This window comes from Anser brachyrhynchus, assembly GCF_964034855.1.
Source record: "Anser brachyrhynchus genome assembly, chromosome: Z".
Lineage (NCBI taxonomy): Eukaryota > Metazoa > Chordata > Aves > Anseriformes > Anatidae > Anser > Anser brachyrhynchus.
The window spans coordinates 72,429,495-72,444,976 of record NC_137697.1 but is presented as its reverse complement, the minus strand read 5'-3'; the positions used below and the strand labels follow the sequence as shown (position 1 = coordinate 72,444,976).

Below are 15,482 nucleotides of genomic sequence, written 5' to 3'. Positions count from 1 at the left end.
GATATAAATCAGTAAAAATATACTGTCTTCCTCACTATATAGTACTAGCACATGCTGATAGTAATTCACTAACCAGCAGTCATCACCTGAAATACTAATAGAAGCAAAGAACACGAAGAAAAGTCTTTCCTTACCTCTTGACTCTCGCTGATAATATTAAGAATTTGATACAATTCTTTAAAATATTCCTTTTTTGTGAGCTTCAAGAATAGACATATGTGGTATCTAAAAAGCAATGAGATTTACTGAAAGCAAAGAAGTCATCATAAGCACTTATTTCATTTGGGTGAAGAATTATGATGAAACATCCAACTCTGCAATGACATTTCTACAAAGTTTACAAAGAAAACAACTGGAGCCTCATATACAGTAGTCTTAACAAGGACATGATTAGATGAGCTCTCGTGATTTCTGTGACAAATCACCATGTCCATATGCCTGCTTCATGTTGAAATCAAACACGCCAGCAAAGCCTGATCAGCCACACCTTACACTTCAGCTATATATAGATACACAACGGACAAAGGGTGAACAAAGGATCATGGGCAAAGACCAAATTCTGTTTTATGGAACACACAAGGTTCTGTTCAACACCACAAATGCATCCGAGGAACTTCCTGCAGGACAAAGCCAACAAGAAGTTAACAGTTCTGTTTACGTCTTCCAAGATGAGCTGTGGTAGGCTGAAAGAGGCTAATATTTCAAGAAAGAAGATTAAACTGCTGTTTATCATCACAATTTCCCCATCTGGCGCCAAGTTTCTGCTGGGGATTACTCTTCATGCAAAACCTGTCCTGTGATGATAAAACACCTATCACTTGGTTAATTTCTTAGCATGATGGTAGTCCAAACATTTCTGCTGCAAAATGTATAGCAGTCAGGGAGAAGACTCAGGAGATCTCACTGAGGTTTTGTTTATTTGACTGTTGTTTTCTGTTTGGTTGGTTGGTTTTGTTTTGTTTTGATTTTTTTGTTGTTTTGTTTTGTTTTGTTTTTTGGATATGCCCTTTTTTGATCTAACTTACAAAAAACAGGTAGTTAGGAAAGCAGTTGGCAATTATATTCAGTGCAAGGGTTCACGGTTTTGTGAGGTTTGTGAAGAAAAGAATCACAGAGACTGACAGGTAAACCAATCAGTATTCCCGGCTTTCCACGCATCCCCAAATGTGTCACACAGCCCAGCAAAGCCCTCTGTCGAAGAGGATGATTACATAAATGTTGATGGGGGCCTGGAGATGACATGTGCTCTGCCTGATGCTGCAATGATGATGTACGCACTGAGTTTGTATGCAGTGAATGAGACCACAGACATAATTTTAAACAAGTATAATTTATCTCTTTGGAGAGCATCTCCTCAGGCTGACAATGACACAATTTATTTTCAACACAGTTTACCTTCAGATGACATATTAGGTCAACATGAACAGAGCAGCTTTTTACAGTAATATGCCTCAAACAAAGCATGAGGTATAAGCCACTGTATGAGATACAGGCACTTACCACACCATTCCAGTTTTTTTACTTTAAGACATGAAATCCTAATCTCTGTCTCAAGTATAGTCACAACAGACTGACCCCTGAAATGCAGCATAAGTATGGACATAAAACTAGTCTTAATATGTAGAAAAAGGTTGTCTCAGATCCAGCAGAATAACCTCTCTAACCAACTAATTTGCCCACAGGCTTTTCAGCCTTCATCTACAAATGCTGGAAAAATGAATCATGTTACCACACAGACCTCTTCTTGCCTCCCTTCTACTCCTATCACCCTTCAAAGGATCCCACCCTACCCCAAGAAATCTCAAGTAGCTGTGCCCCTCCTGCAGATGGTCCCTGGGGATGGAGACTGGCAGACCTGTTGAGAGTAACAAAAAAGCTCAGCCTGTTACAATGCTGATTTATCACGGTGAGGGAAGTCCCAAAATTTGCACTCCCCCTCTACCCCAGCAATGTCACAGTGGCAACTGGCACGTCTGTTTTGTTCGTTATACGCCTGGCAATGGTTTGTGAACTTGTTGCCACTGATTTGGCAGAGCCACAAGCTGTTGGGCTGCAGCCCTCCGGGCCCAAACTAGCAGCAGTGGTGCGGGGGACAACAAGAGTTGTAGTCTCCCACCTGACCCCCATGAGCTTGGGCTCCCCAGGAACATCTCTGGAGAACAGGTCGGTGCTGGAGCTCCAAGCCTCAGAGAGGTGTCTGAAACAGCAAGCCTGCGGTGCTGGAGCAGATCCTGACCCAAGCCATGTGGATGCTAACAGCATGGCAGACTGGCGGTGTAGTTACCCTTACCCTCATTGCTGTCTCCCTGAAACCCGACAGCAGTTTTCAGCAAGCTGGCAACTGTTTCGTGCTAGGAAAACGATGGAGCACTGGCTGCCGGCTGCAGACCGATGGGTCACGTCTTGGTGGCACTCCTGGAGCTCACTTCACCGCTGTCAGAGCATCCCGTTGGACTTGTGTGAGGGCAAGAAGGAGAGACCAAGATCATAAATTCCCTTTGTGCAAGCCAGTATACTAATGGACACTGTAACTTGATCGTTTTTGAATGCCAGTATCACAATGAATGCTTTTTATATAAAAATATGTACTCTGCATATTACTAACCATGCCTGCATGAACATTTTTGCTACAGATGACACAAAGTAAACCCAAGCACTTATTTTTTGGTTTGGATCAAACAAGCAAAATTTGAAGACATATGGCCAAATGACCAAAAACTGTCCTAACTATCGCAAAGTCTACAGAAGTTTAAAAAGAAATGGGAAAATCCATGGTGTCATCATCTGAAATTGCATCTTTCATAGTTCTTAACATGTTAGTGAATATTTGTACACCAAGTGCCGGTTTGTTTGCATACATTCATTTTATTTATTCATCAATCTCCTTCCTAGTCAGCTTTTACATATTAACACCCCTAATACTTTTAGGATTGTAAAGCAAGCTTGTAACATTTTTGCAACTTTTATTTCCCAATTCTTACAGTTACCAAATCTGGGCTGCATTTTCCAAGCCAAAACTGCATTTTCTAAAGATCGTTGCCTTTTTTTTTTTTTTTCAAATGGTAGCCTGTTTGCCCCTGAAACCACTGCAGTATTTTTTTGCTTTTAATTTTTAAAAATCTGTGCAGATTGAATGTAAAAGGAAAACCGTTGCAGGTTTTTGTTGCATTTTTTACATTCTGTGCAGATTGAATGTGAAAGGACACGGAAAACAGACATTTTCTATTTCAGTTGTAAACACGGGTTGTGTTAGTGGAGAACACTTGGGCGTATGGACAGCCCGTTCGCAGCGATCCCCAACTGGGACGTTTGGGGGCTTTAAATTTGGGCAGCGGGAAGCCTGAGGAAGCGGCAGGTGCACGCACAAGGCCACATTTTGACCATTTTTACGTCAAAACCGCTCCTTCGCACGACTCCCCGCCCTCCCTCCCCTCGCGCCGCCATTGCGCGGCGCCGCCAGGCGGGGGCAGCCCGCCTCTCTGCCCGTCAGGCCCCCACACGCGGCTGCCCCAGCGGTGCCGGGCGGCAGTCGCCGGCCCCGCAGTCAGGCGCGGCGCGGGCAGCCCGCGGGGGCCTTCCGGGCGGGGGTAGGCGGCGCGGCGCGGAGGAGCCGCTTCCTTTTGCGCTTGGCAGCGGCGGAGGAAGGATGGGTGAGCGCGGCGGGGCCGGCGCGGGCCGCGAGGGGCCGGGGGGGGCGTCGGGATGAGGCGACAGCGGCGGCCGGGGGAGGAAGGGGGAAGCCTGCGGGGTCCCCCCCGCGGTGCCCCGCGGGCTCGCAGCCGGCTGCGGGCCGCCGCGGAGCCGCCGGGGTCGAGCGGCGGCGCCGCCATTTCGTGGCGCGTGGGGCCGGGAGCGGCGCGGCCCCGCCGCCCCCCTCAGCCCTCTCTGGTTTTGTTCCGCAGGGAAGTGCCGCGGGCTCCGCACCGCCAGGAAGCTGCGCAGCCACCGCCGCGACCAGAAGTGGCACGACAAGCAGTACAAGAAGGCGCACCTGGGCACGGCGCTGAAGGCCAACCCCTTCGGCGGCGCCTCGCACGCCAAGGGCATCGTCCTGGAGAAAGTGTGGGTGTTTGGGGGGGGAACCGGCTCCCACTTACTGCATTTCTTATATTTTACAGGCTTCTGCTGTCGTTGGGACGCCAAGTTTCAGTTTATTCTATGCACCATGTTGAAAACGTGCTTCATTTTTCTGAGTGATAATGGGTGCTAAAAATACTTTTCTTGTACAGCTGACAATTTTTTATTATATTCTGCTTATATATAACAGGGAGAATATTTATCAACTAGAAAATTTAATTTAGGGTTTTCTTGATTTGTTTTTATTTTTTTGACAAGAGGGGAATTGTGTGTGCCTTGTTTGATACGGTCAGCAGGCCGCAAACTTCAGGTGTACTTGTCTTCAGGATATTTTTTCTTTGTTAGCTTGTAAGCTTTCTTAGGATACTGCCAGGACTAAAAGGTCTTTCTCTTTTCCAGATTTTTATTTGCTGATATTTCTAGGAGATTAAGTTTTTGCTCAAGTTAGGAGCTAATTAAGCTTTTAGGCATTTTACGCCTCTAAGCAGATCATTGAAAGCTTTTTGCTCCGAAATGCAGCTTGAACTTAATATAAAGCAATAACATTAATTTCATGGTATAACATGTATCTGATGGTCATCAATTTTAATGTATTTCCATGTGCTTCCATTTTAGTGGAGTAGAAGCTAAACAGCCCAACTCTGCCATCAGGAAATGCGTAAGAGTCCAACTGATCAAGAATGGCAAAAAAATAACAGCCTTCGTTCCTAACGATGGTTGTCTGAACTTCATTGAGGTGAGCAGTTCTCAAGAATCTAACCTGTAAAGTTGTGTATCAAAGTAAAGAAGCACATAATTGACAGATGTAGGGGATGGTTAGGCAAGGATTCATGTCATTCTGAACTATATTAATGTAGATGCGGAGGGAGACAAACACCAGAGATGTTTTTGTATTTCCAGTCTGCGATCTACTTTGCTAATCTGTTAGCAAAGCCAGTTCTCAGCATTCTTGCTGCAAGCTAAATGAAGTCCTGGCTTAAATTTCCCCTCAAAACACTGAAGGTGGTAATAGTCTGTATACTAATCAATACCCTTCAGTATTTCCAGCCTTTACATACAAAGTGTTTGCTGTGGCTGAAATTTAATGCACGTTAGCTCAGAAGCATGCGCAGGTTTAGCGTTTATAGCTTTGTAACTTCATGGTTTTTCATTGCAGGAAAACGATGAAGTGCTGGTTGCTGGTTTCGGTCGGAAGGGTCATGCTGTTGGTGACATTCCTGGAGTTCGCTTCAAGGTTGTCAAAGTAGCCAACGTTTCTCTTTTGGCCTTGTACAAGGGCAAGAAAGAGAGACCCAGATCATAAACTGAGATTAACTTGCCAAGAATAACAATAAATTTTTTGATTGGAAAAACTTCTCTGCTTGTTATTGAAGGTTTACAATTTTTTAGTGTGGTATTAGTAAGTAATAAATGCTTTGCTGTTAAATGAGAAGAAAGCCAGAGCATGTTTATGACCAGTAGGGTGAGCTCAATAACCACTTGCACTTCCAAATTTACTCTGGTTTGGGAGAGCTGAGACAGCTGTTCGCCAAGAACTTCAGGGATCTACTTCATAGAATGGAAGTGTGTTCAGGGCTCTGTGGACCACCCCCAATTGCCAGCACCTTCATGAAAGCTTCTTGAGCTGAAAGACTAGAGCAGCAACTCTCCTGCTGTCAGGGTGGGTTGATAGACACCTCTGAGGCCTTTGTCCCTTTCTAAGGCTGTCACAAAGGTGGCCCCGTTAAATAAAATTTTTGAGTTAATGCTGCTACTTGCGCAGAACTGTAAAGATTCTGAAGTTTGGGTCTGACTGTGACACCCAGCTGTCTGGGGGTCTGGCCTAAAGAATTAGGCTGCATTATAGAAGAAAGAAAACGTCTCCAGTTTTGGCTCCACAGCCTAGACATCATCTGGGGTTGGAGGTCTGTAAGAGCATCAAAAAGGCGAGTGGCGTGTGATCCTGGCACACGTGGTCTAGTACAGAGCTGATGAGGGCACGTGTGCCAAGCAAAGGCTGTGCCTACCAGCTGCAGTTTCTAGTGGTGTCAGAGCTGATAACCTGAAATTTTGAAACTCCTTGCCTGAGTCCAGATGTGATGTGTTGTGGTAGGGTAGCTCCTTTGGTGTCACAGCCGTCGTGATTCTAATGAGGCTGTATCATGAAGCAAGTGCCAATCATTAGGGATGGTTTCTGCAGTGGAGTGGGTTGGGAGTTAAGGAGTTTGCTGCGTTATAAAGTAAAATTGTTCTCCTGTTTCCCTTGGTCAACACTTAGATTGTAGGTTTTAAAACGTTTTGGAGAGGGAATTTCTCATTTGGTGTTAGTAGAGCAACTAGTGATAGAATATGAAGTCTTCCGACAAAAAAATAGTGATTTTACAACAGCAGCAAGATTAGATTTCCATACGTCTTTGTTAGAGCTGCTGTGTCCTTTTACTAGTCATCTGACAATTTTTTTTCCTGAGAGGTAATTCCTATTTTATAAAATATCACTGATCTCTACAAAGAAAGATCAATTGTACTCTAGGAGTACAGGATAATTGTACTTTTTCCTGCGACTCTCAATAGTTGGGGTCTCTGATAACTTTTTTTTCAAGGCCTAAGCATAGATACTACTTAAGAAAGTTTGTATGAACTTTATAATAAATACTGCACAATACTGAACTTAATTATAGATTGTCTTTTCTAGAAGAAACAGACTCCTGTCAAGCATACCTGGAGTTTTATCTTCAATCATCATGTCAGACACAAAATTCTTTCCATAGGAACTGGAATTAGTATTTGTTATTGCTAGGTCAGGCCAAAAAAAACATAGGTTTCTCTGGGACTTAAATTAATTGAGAATTATAACATCTCCTTAGGCAAGAAAGCTGGGAGGAGAAATTGTTCGTATTTTAACGTATATTTTGGTAAACAGCCTTCCAAAATTGAAAATGGTCACAATTGAAAATGGTGTTTATTCATAATAGTCAAATAATGACAGAAATTCTAGTTTCTAGCGTGAAGGCAGGTAAAGGCTCCTGACGCAACTCATCAGATTTAGGTACTGAAGGGATTATTAAACCATTCATCTAATCTCATGTCTCTCATCCTCAACCCACAGAACTTCACCCAGTTGCTTTCATGTTAAGTGCAAGTCCAACTAGTTTGACTTCAGCAAGTCCTGCTGATTTGAAGACTTCTCTTTTTTTAGCGCATCCCAGCTGTTACCTGTTAATATTTAACTGTTCTACTGACTTAAATGTGTCTTTGAGTAAGGCTTTTTGCTTTTCTATGCTACATTTTAAAATTTCTTAGTAGTTGGGATTTTTTGTTGGACTTTTCAGAGATCTCTACACCATTGTCAAACTACTTCAAAAACTGAAGTTTTTCATCACTTCATATTTTCAATCTTTTTTCTCTCTGTATTGTCCAATTTTTCAATATTAAAGTATGGATGCTAATATAACAGAATTGTAGAATAGGATATAGATGAGGCCAAAAATGTCCCTCTGAATCAGCGTTTAAACCACTGCCCAATCTTCCATGCTGTCAATACCTGCACTCCGATATTTTACCTTGAGTTTGGCTCCTTGAAAGTACATTTTTCACAAAGCTTATAGTGGAGCACAGCGTCCTTTGTTCCACATTAGGGCTAACTTATGCAACAAAAAATGAAAATATTTTTTTGGCTGGAATGTTAATTCCCTCATTATAATCACGGTTCTTCTGTGTGTTCATCTAAGAGTCTCTGCTTCAATTAGCGTTCACTAATTTACATGAAAGGGAAGTAAAATATAAGAACAGAGTGAGGATCTCTGCCACTAATTGTTTTGTAGTTGTCATCTGGGAGCTTGTGAGATTCGGATTCCCTTCCTTGCTCAGGTCAGGCACAGAAGCAGTGCTGACCTCAGGTGTCCCTTACCCTTGTAACTGCTGTAACCGTGGTCATAATGAAACATTTTTTCTTGCACCCCTTCCCAACTTTATGGGGAACTTTGGAGAAGCTGCTGTCTGATTCCAGAATTAGCACTCCCTTTCTTGCAACCTGACTTAAATGCCCTTCAGAGACTTTAACTGTAGAGGCAAAGCGGTCTTTGGTGTAGCGAAGATGGATGTTGAGATGATGACGGCCATGAGGAGTTGGGGAAGAGACCACAGAATTCTTTCTGCTGTGAAACAGATGGAGAAGAGGTAAGAGGTTTTTTGGACCTCCACCAGCCTACTCTAAGGCACAGTGTAAACGCACAGCACCGGTAACCGTATTTCAGCACACGGAGCCAAAGTGAAGAGGTTGGATGGGCCACGCCATCAGCTATCCCCAGCATCTCCGCAGGGTACCCACTACCACCACTTTTATTTACTGTGATTTGTTGTTTGCTAGCCCTCCTCTTTCCTTGGATAACGGAGAGCTAAATGCTGGCATTTTTATTCTTTCACACAACCGTATGTGTATTCTGGATGCATTCTTCTTTCACACAAAATGTTACATGGATGAATTTCGAGGATCTTGTACATCTGCCCAGTATTTCTTACAGCTTCACTGAATCACAGTTACTGTTTATGCACAGTAACTTCAGCTGTGCTATTGTTTGCCCAGAAATTCCAGATACATCCTTACAACGTGCCTGCTGTGGCTCTGTGTAACACTTCTGTGAAACATGGAATATATATGCAGTAACCAGAGCTAAGCTGCGTACATATCCTATGGTGAAGCCTCTGAAATCAAGCCTTAATCTAGCAATGGAACAATGTAAAGAGACAGCCAGGTTTGAAGGAATTGGCTGCCAGTAGTACAGATGTATTTACTAATGACATGCACCAAACCAACTGTAGGTACATGCGAGAGAAATCAGATACATGATTACGTGCAAAACAGCTAAAACATGACCAGGTTTTTTCAGGTGATCCTTGATTACACCATGATTGGAAGCCAGCAGACCCAACCATTGAATTCAGGGCTGTGATTCACTGCTTGCAGAGCAGAGAGCAGTTCCTAGTGGAAAAGGCAGGTCCCAGTCAGCCAGCTGAATTTAGAAATCATGCTCCTGTGTATGCCAATGTTATTCTGCACAACTGCTGGTGTTACGATGCCAGGTCAGTTTCTACAGGAGCTACATTACCTCACCTAAGTAAATCAGCAGCTTTGGTTTTGTTATTCCAGCAAACCGAGTCTCTTCCTTTTTATTTCGATTTGCTTTTCTTGCTTAGCAAAAAATACTAGACTGGCTTTCTGTGATAGTGCCTTGATGCTGCAGCCAGCAAAGAGGACGGTGTGAAGAATGTGTGGTTCAAATTCTGAAGTCAATCTGGCAGTAAAGGAGACGAAGGCTTACCTGGTGGTAAGTGGAGCTAGACCAGCTTCTGACACGAGGGCATTGTCGTGAGGTAATCTTGCCACTAGATGTTGCTATGAGTATGAAAAAGCTGAGGCGTGAAAGGTGCTAACCAAAAAGTTATGTGCACTTTGACAAAGCAAGTCTTCAAAATGGTAAATTTAGCTTTTAACTGATTCAGTGAGTTCTCACTAGAAAAGTGGGATACTCACTGCCTTATTGCCTTTGTGTACCCAAATGGGGGATAGGTGCATACAGTAATGCAAGAGGTTATGGAGTAAATTCACCATAAATCTTGTTAGATCAGAAACGTAGAAGAGAAGAACACAGATTACTCCATCAGGCATGTGCACACTGTACAGGTTTGGTTAAATTAAGGAGCTTTTTTTAGCTTCTTGTGGTGTGTTACTAAGATGGATGGATATTACTCATTGTAAGAAGTGAGAAAACGCACAGAACTGGGAACAGAAGAAGTAAAGCATGAAGACATCAAAGCTAGTTGCACATTTTGACTTGCAATTTTTGTCATTTGTTTCACAAACACGATAGCAAGTAATGTCTGGTCAGCACCTGGGTACCAGGATTCTTCTAGGATATGTCTGTGGGTTCTGCCACTGCCCAGGACTGCATTACCCAGTGTTGTCTGGATGCTGTAGAAAAGCAATCAAAGGAAGAAGAGCCAAAACAAACCTCATCACCAAGTCACTAGTAAAGTGGTTTAAAGCCTAATGTAAAAGTGTTGAAACTATGTGTTATTCAGCCAAACCCTCTGAAGCAGAAGGCAGCCTGCAGAGATCAGTAGTGAGCTTGTGTGATAGATGCAGCAGTCCCTGTTTCTTCTTCACTAACAAACGTGTGTAAATATTGAAGCACTTGGCTAACCATATGAAGCCAATGATACCTGACTGCTGTATGCAGGAGAATAAACCTTACAAACCCAGGAAAATCAATATTTGGCCAAGTAAGGCTTGCCTGGAAGCCACCACAATTCAGGATTTTGACCTGGATCAGGTGCAAAGGACAGAAGGATTAGCTGGTTTCTGCAGTTTGCCAAATCTTTTTCCGCCCATGCTCAGCCCACGCTCTGGGCTCAGGGCTCTGCCTGCCCCTGAAGAGGAGTGGCATCAACTGTGGCACTTGCTCAGCAGAAGCCAAAATTGTCAGGTCTCTGCACTGTAAGGTGATGTATTCCAAGAGACAGACCCAGTACCGGAGATTGTCTCTGGTGATGCAGATGACTGCTGGTGAAAATCTGCTTACTGTCATCCTTCTCTATCCACAGCCTCATCCCAGGCAGTAACACGGGGTGAGGGGGGGGGCAACAAGCACCTGAACACCACCTCCCTCCACCTGGCCTCTGGTTTGTAACACAGGGGTGCTGAACCCAGCAGAGCCACAGAGAAGCATGTGTCCTTGTCTCTTTAGATGGGGCCACTTCCTCCAGTCTGCTGCACTAATGTTATTGGAAAATAACACTACAGGAAAACATGCTGTTTTCTAACAGGCTCGAGGACAAAGAAGTTGTTCAAGGTGAGATTCTGTAAAATCACCCTTTCCAAACACAGCAGTAAACTCTTCTCTCACTACGCTGAAATTCATCTTCAGTAGGTGACAGTCACAACAAACACTCAAGTGGGTAAGTGAAAGTTTCCTTCTGGCGTAGGTTTTTTCAAGCACTTTTAAGGCTTTAATGCAAACCAGGACATAAAGATTACAGGTGTAACACCATCCTAACTCTTCCTGAGCACTCAGTCTGAGGTTCCTCTCTTCAGGGCTACTCTCTGAGCTTTGTATTAGCTTGGCTTTCTAAATTTAGGAATTATTGCTGTAGCTATTCAACATGCCAGCTTTGCAGCTGTGAACTCTAGCTGTACATTTTTTATTATACATGGTAAGGACTCATTGCTAAGAAATGTCTTAAACTCTTTAAAACACTTTTAAAAGCCTTATACACATGATTAAAAATATGCACAGATATTCATACATACTCTATTCTCTAGAAGAGACTACTTTCAAGGAAACAGTTATAACCTCACAGTTCACAGGAAAGAGCAATCATTTTCCTTTGTGCTGGAGCAGAAACGCTATGCAATATAAATACAGATGTCCAGGCAAACTCATTAAACTGTAGTCATAGCAAATGGTGCAAGAAAAGAAAAAAAATAATGAAGAACTTTTGCTGAAATTCATGGTGTTGCAAAAAGAATTGATATTGATTACTTCACCATACTCAGCTTTAATTAGCTAGCTCAACACTGACTGTTGTGAAAACAAGCATGCAATTTGACCCAAGGAGTGTTTCTTTTAGAAAAGAAAACTGAACAATAACAAACCTTCTGGCAGACCAGATGGGGGCTAAATTCTAACCTGATCATGCTGACACAAATGAGGGGTTTTGTAGGTTGTAACTGCATTCCAAACAAAAGCACATTTTTGGCTTAGCTGAACACATAAAATTCATTCTTCTTGTTGATTCTTGTAACCAAAGGCAGGTATGAATCAGTTCCTCTTAAAAGAAGTCCCCAGAAGACATGGTCCTCAATATGTCTTCCCAGATCAGCAAGGATGAATGACTGAGCAAATCTACAGAACTCTTTGGATCCAGAAACTGTCTTTCTGCTAGGCTGCAAGATTTCAGATAACGTACGTAATCAAAACCCAAGTTCAAATCTAAAAACCTTCAGTAGATTTGCTAAATAAAACTACTAAATAATGCAGCAGAGTTAACTTGATTTTGAAATAAAACGGGATTTTTGTACCTTTGCGTTTTTTGTAAAATATTCTGTAAGTTACTACAGCACGGATGTAAATGGTGAATTACCTCCCACTTAAGCCATTAGAAAGTAGATACCTAAACACAATTCTCTCACTCCTTGATCCCAAATATTTAGGTACCCCGTATTTGTCTCTCAACCTAAGCTCAGAGTATTTGTACTAACTGAGCTGAATTCTTGCCTGGTGGTATTGCAGACAAATTTTAGGGAAGCATTGACACTGATGATGATGATGATGATACTGCTCAGTTACTTAGTTGTTTATGTTGTTAAAAGGTTAAGAATTGTAACAGGGCAGGGAACTGTCAGTTTGCTCATCCACTTCATGCTCTCTATTATCATCATCATGTCCAAGAAACTGGGAACAGAGTCAAGGCACCGCAGAGGAATTTGGAGAGGTTTTATTAGCAAGACAGAGAGAGTTTCAGAAATGGGGAAAAAGTTTGACTTTCCAGCCAAGTGTATGTGTGGTTACAAGACACCTAGGAGGTATCCTAGAGTGATTACCAGGAGCATGTCTAGAGGCTGGAGTGTGACTGTCAGGACACTGACAGAGCAGTATCCCGCTGTGCGCAGCCATCCATCAGCAAGTGCCTAGGGTTGTCCCTGACAGGGGAAATCTCAGGTCTATAAAAATGTGCAATGCCCTGCCCAAATAATCCTCGATTTTGTTTACAAATGAAAAATTAACATAGAAAGTAATGGGTGCTGAGAATTCCTTCACGTCAAAGAAAAGTGTTTGTTTATTTCTTATCTAAATACACATCCATTTTTATTGCAATCATTGAATAAAAGAAGATTAAGGTGCAATGTAAGGCTGATGGGGTGGAAAAGGGGTATATTCTCCTAGACATTTCATATTTCTCCTTGTCTGTAATTACAGTCTGTTTAGGTACAAAGTCCAGTGCACGGTATCACACAGATGGGAGAGATGCTGACTTTCTGAGTAGAGGACTGATACTTAACAGATTTGCAACAGGCAGTCTTGCTGACGACAGTGAAGAAACCTGACTGGCCAAAGCCTGTTTCAAACAGTAGCATTGCACCACAGTTTCTGCTTTTGAGGCAGAAACAGCAAGAGCTGGTCTCTAAGAAACGTCTGTGAAACTATGCTTGTAAACTGCACAGCAGCATCTTGGCAGTTGAATCTTCTCAATGTCTCACAACTACTACTAGAAATGATACTCAAGGATGTTCAAGGATCTTTTCATTTCTTTTATCAAGGAACAGTTCTTGTCCAGAGTATGAAAACATTAAAACTAGCATTTCATCTGCAAGTTGTTCCAACACCACTCACTGTCCAGGATTGCATTCTATTTTTCGTATTATTTAGAAGTGGAATTTCTTCTGTATATTTGACCCTCAGTGCAGTACCAGGTAACATCTGTGATGCTATGGGAAAATGAGCATTAAGCGATCCTCAGATACGCTGATGCAGCATTCAGTGCTGATGGTTTGTATGAAAAGTTCCATCAGTTCTTTCCAGTTCCCTGATCCTAAGGACAGCAGGAGCCAACAGACCCTGGTTGAAATAACGCTGCCTGAGGCTGGTTCTAAGTTATACCAAGCACAAAGGTCCGAAGGATTAGCCAGGGCAGAGGGAGTGTGTCACTGTGATGGGCAGAGGCAGCAGAAGCCGGCACAGAGCTGGCCAGCAATGCTGGGCAGGTGAGAACAGCTGATCGCTTTCACCCCTTTGTTCCACTGCATCGCAAATGAAGATGCAGAGCAGGGATGAACATTTAATGGCTCTCACAACTGCTTTTATCTGCTTCTTGTTTTCCCTCCTGGGCAAATCTTCCCTAAGTTTGAAAATGGGCTGTGGATGTAGTTATCAAGCATATGTTGCCAAAAGTGTTAAGCAAGGCAATGTAGATGCTGTCAAAGTACAGGAATGGAAGTCCAGATTTTACAGATCTTTCATGGAAAACTGGCTTTTCAGATTGTTAGGATCTAGAACTGGATAAATGATGTGCTTTCATTATTAATTCCAAATTATTGGGAAAAGAATTGTGCACCAATGGAATTTCAAAGGGTGTACTATATTTCAATCCACCAATAACATGTGATGCAAGTTAAAAATATGCAACCAATCAAAATATCTGAAAACCTAGAATTTGAAATCCGATGCATCTTACGCTTATGGCTCTGATGTGGCATACGTTGGGCTCTGTATGTAAGCGACATATTGCTGAACATATAAAGTAAAATCCGTAATTCCACCTCAACTGCTTAGGACTTGTGGTCTGTTTTATACAACACATAAAATGTGATTGGGAAGGAGTCCAAAATGGCTTGTATGGAAGTTACATCTAATCTGTTTCTCACTGATTGCACTTCTATGCGATTCCTACTTACTCAGACTTCAACAGCTCTCAGGGGAGGCTTGCACAAAGACTGCAGGATAGGGACTAAACGTGTAAACGATGACTAGTACAATCAGAAATACTAATTGACTACAACAGTTACTCCCTCAGGGTATGGCAAAGCTTCCTTCGGAGGCAGTGAAGCAGGGACAAGCCAGATGTTCTCATATGATAGCATTAGGCACCTTGAACTCTAGAACCACACCTGCTTAGTCAGATGTAGGCTGTAAGTACCCTGTTTGTAGAATTCTGATCCTGTTTGCTCCCTGAAGCATGACATACACATCTTCTCAGTGTTATTCAGCCATAGGATTAAGATATTCTATGTGTGTGGTGTGGAATATGAGGAGGGTCCATGTCTTAGGCTGTGATGGAGAAGGTGGTCCAAAAGCAAAGTAGCCTCAGCCCATACACTGATTGCTAGAAGCTTAAACCACATCCTGCAAGTACTTTGCTGTACATATCCTCACACATGGTGTGGATTTTCTACAGATGTGACTGTCAGTAGATATGTTTAGAAGATTCAAATGCGGGATTTCAACTCTGTAATAGGTTTCTGCATTTGTGTGCAGTTCTATTCAGGCCACAGCCACAGTAAAACAGAGGAAGGAAGTGAGTGACTTCAAAGGGTCAGTGCTATCACAGGTCTTGATGGTGCTTGGGAGTTGTCACAACTGCATCCAGCTCCTAGGTCTTCAACTGTAACCAGGCATGCTCTTGACAAAGAAAGAGCCATAAACAGTTGTTTTTCCATGCCGTATTGCTTACCAATCAGGTAGGATTCCTTTGGTCTGTGTTTGGTTTCTTCTCTAGGGAAGTCTACAGTACCTTTACTACTGCTAACCATCAGCTGTCCTGCAACTCATGGGTCTGAAGAGGAGATATCAAACAGAAAAAAAAAAAAAAAAAAAAAAAAGAAGGGATGAAACTGAAAGTTACTGCAGCAGTTTTTCTAGATCACACCATCA

At 42.7% G+C, this 15,482-nt stretch overlaps 2 protein-coding genes across 4 annotated transcripts in view; one reads left to right on the top strand and one right to left on the bottom strand.

Moving 5' to 3' along the window:
• Positions 1 to 3,334: 3,334 nt before the first annotated feature.
• Positions 3,335 to 5,429, top strand: RPS23 (ribosomal protein S23). The gene is made up of 4 exons (XM_080574083.1): positions 3,335 to 3,650; positions 3,903 to 4,062; positions 4,693 to 4,813; positions 5,234 to 5,429. Exons 1-4 carry the CDS (start codon positions 3,647 to 3,649, stop codon positions 5,378 to 5,380), a joined length of 432 nt encoding a protein of 143 aa, XP_080430209.1. The 5' UTR covers positions 3,335 to 3,646; the 3' UTR covers positions 5,381 to 5,429.
• Positions 5,430 to 12,863: 7,434 nt separating this feature from the next.
• ATG10 (autophagy related 10) overlaps positions 12,864 to 15,482 on the bottom strand; it is an 83,615-nt gene continuing 80,996 nt past the window's right edge. For all 3 annotated transcript variants that reach the window (XM_080574074.1, XM_080574073.1, XM_080574072.1), the window contains one exon: positions 12,864 to 15,384. In XM_080574074.1, coding sequence (XP_080430200.1) covers positions 15,354 to 15,384 — 31 coding nt within the window. In that variant the 3' untranslated portion in view covers positions 12,864 to 15,353. The remainder of the gene's footprint in view (positions 15,385 to 15,482) is intronic.

Coding starts and splice junctions, on each gene's coding strand:
- RPS23 (XM_080574083.1), top strand. Junction 4,063..4,692: donor GGCATCGTCCTGGAGAAAGT/GTGGGTGTTTGG, acceptor CTTCCATTTTAG/TGGAGTAGAAGCTAAACAGC. Junction 4,814..5,233: donor GTTGTCTGAACTTCATTGAG/GTGAGCAGTTCT, acceptor TTTTCATTGCAG/GAAAACGATGAAGTGCTGGT.